Raw genomic sequence first — 1,441 nt, 5'->3', positions numbered from 1 at the left:
ACTACTGCATTACAGTCTGTGTTGCCGGAGCACTTCTTGAAAACCTGCATAATGTCGATTAAAAGTCAAAATTGTAGAAAAATCTAGACATTTGTTTTAGTTATTCAGCTTACCTTCAACACAATTGACGCCATTAGTCATCGTCTTGAGGTGGGTTATTTGGAAGACTGGTGATGTAAAATATGACGTTGCTGGGTTTGCAACCCCTTACATATTTTAAGCAGTCCAGTTTTGAAGTCTTCGCAATTTTGTTTGTGGGACAGAAGTGAACATAATTAACACAGGAGAGATAAAGTGAGTGAGTAGGTGCAAATGTATAAATAGGTGTGGAGACAAGAGTGTAATTATAAAACATTAGGATCGTCGTTAATTCTATTCTACCTCCATTTTTGGTTCCTTAGAGAGGGAAATACGCCTGGATAAAATAAACTCAGAAAGTAGATACCGTGTGCATCCACATAAATAAGGTCTGCACTCTCCTGTGCATAAACAAGTGTGTGTATCCATTTAATTTCACTGAAGCAAACTGTAACTCTTGAAAGAAGAAACATTTTAAATGTCGAAGCACGCTTTATTCTTGTCTTCTGTTTTAACTATGTTTGTAAGTGGATATCTCATTAGTCATGAGTAAAGCACATGCGAATTTCCAACCATGGCTTTAGACGAAGAAAAGGCACGAAATATCCTCACATCGCCTCGTCTTATGCACCCAGCTCCCTATTGTCAAAGGCAAAATCCTTGGATGCAAAAGCAAATGCAGAGAATGGAAAAATTTCTTTTAAAGTAGGTTTTCCATTGATTGCACAAATGAAATTATTTTGTATCGTGAAGGCTGTGGTTGATTGCGCTAACATGGACGATGGCAAAGTAAAAGTTGGCAATGTCAAGGTCTTGTATTTACTGGCATACAATCTTTGGTGTTCCCGGTTTATCTCTTGGCGTGTTGATTATATGAGAAGCAGGTGCGTCTATTAACATGAATACGTGCATGTGAAGCACCCGCGTTGAAATGTAGAAGACATTTGGTTTATTGCACACGCACTCTAAAGGAAGATCCCGTAGAAAAATGTGCACCACTAGTCGCGGTCATCTTTGAAGGCCTTCTTTACAGCAGATGTTTCCTTCACTGCACGAAAGTCAAAAAATTTTGACACTTGAATTTTTGGCATCTCAATGGTGCAACTGAGAAGAATAGATTAAAAACAGTCGCCACATGGCCTTGCGTATCACTCGAATTCGAGGAGTTCGACTCACCTTTCAAGGGCTTTTGCTGTGGTTAACACAGATCCCTGTTTTGTATGACTCCTGGAGAGAGGACATTCGAATAGAGATTAACTAACGGTATTTGTGGGCCTGCAGTGTCCATTCTGACTGTGACTCATTTCATTACTAAAATGAGTAATACTTCATTCGAATTTCCATATTTATATCTAAATGAAGA

General features: G+C 38.7%; 1 protein-coding gene across 1 annotated transcript in view; it reads left to right on the top strand. All coding sequences in view use genetic code 11, as the record gives it.

The window, feature by feature from the left end:
* The window catches only part of EGR_11171 (hypothetical protein), a gene marked incomplete at both ends in the record, with an annotated part of 4,760 nt that extends 3,574 nt beyond the window's left edge, over positions 1-1,186 (top strand). The window contains 3 exons of the mRNA XM_024500418.1: positions 523-601; positions 788-882; positions 1,112-1,186. Coding sequence (XP_024345168.1) covers positions 523-601; positions 788-882; positions 1,112-1,186 — 249 coding nt within the window. The remainder of the gene's footprint in view (positions 1-522; positions 602-787; positions 883-1,111) is intronic.
* Positions 1,187-1,441: the final 255 nt, after the last annotated feature.

Source organism: Echinococcus granulosus, assembly GCF_000524195.1.
Source record: "Echinococcus granulosus chromosome Unknown EG_S00445, whole genome shotgun sequence".
In the NCBI taxonomy this organism is placed as follows: Eukaryota; Metazoa; Platyhelminthes; class Cestoda; order Cyclophyllidea; family Taeniidae; genus Echinococcus; species Echinococcus granulosus.
This window is presented reverse-complemented; position numbering and strand designations above follow the sequence as displayed.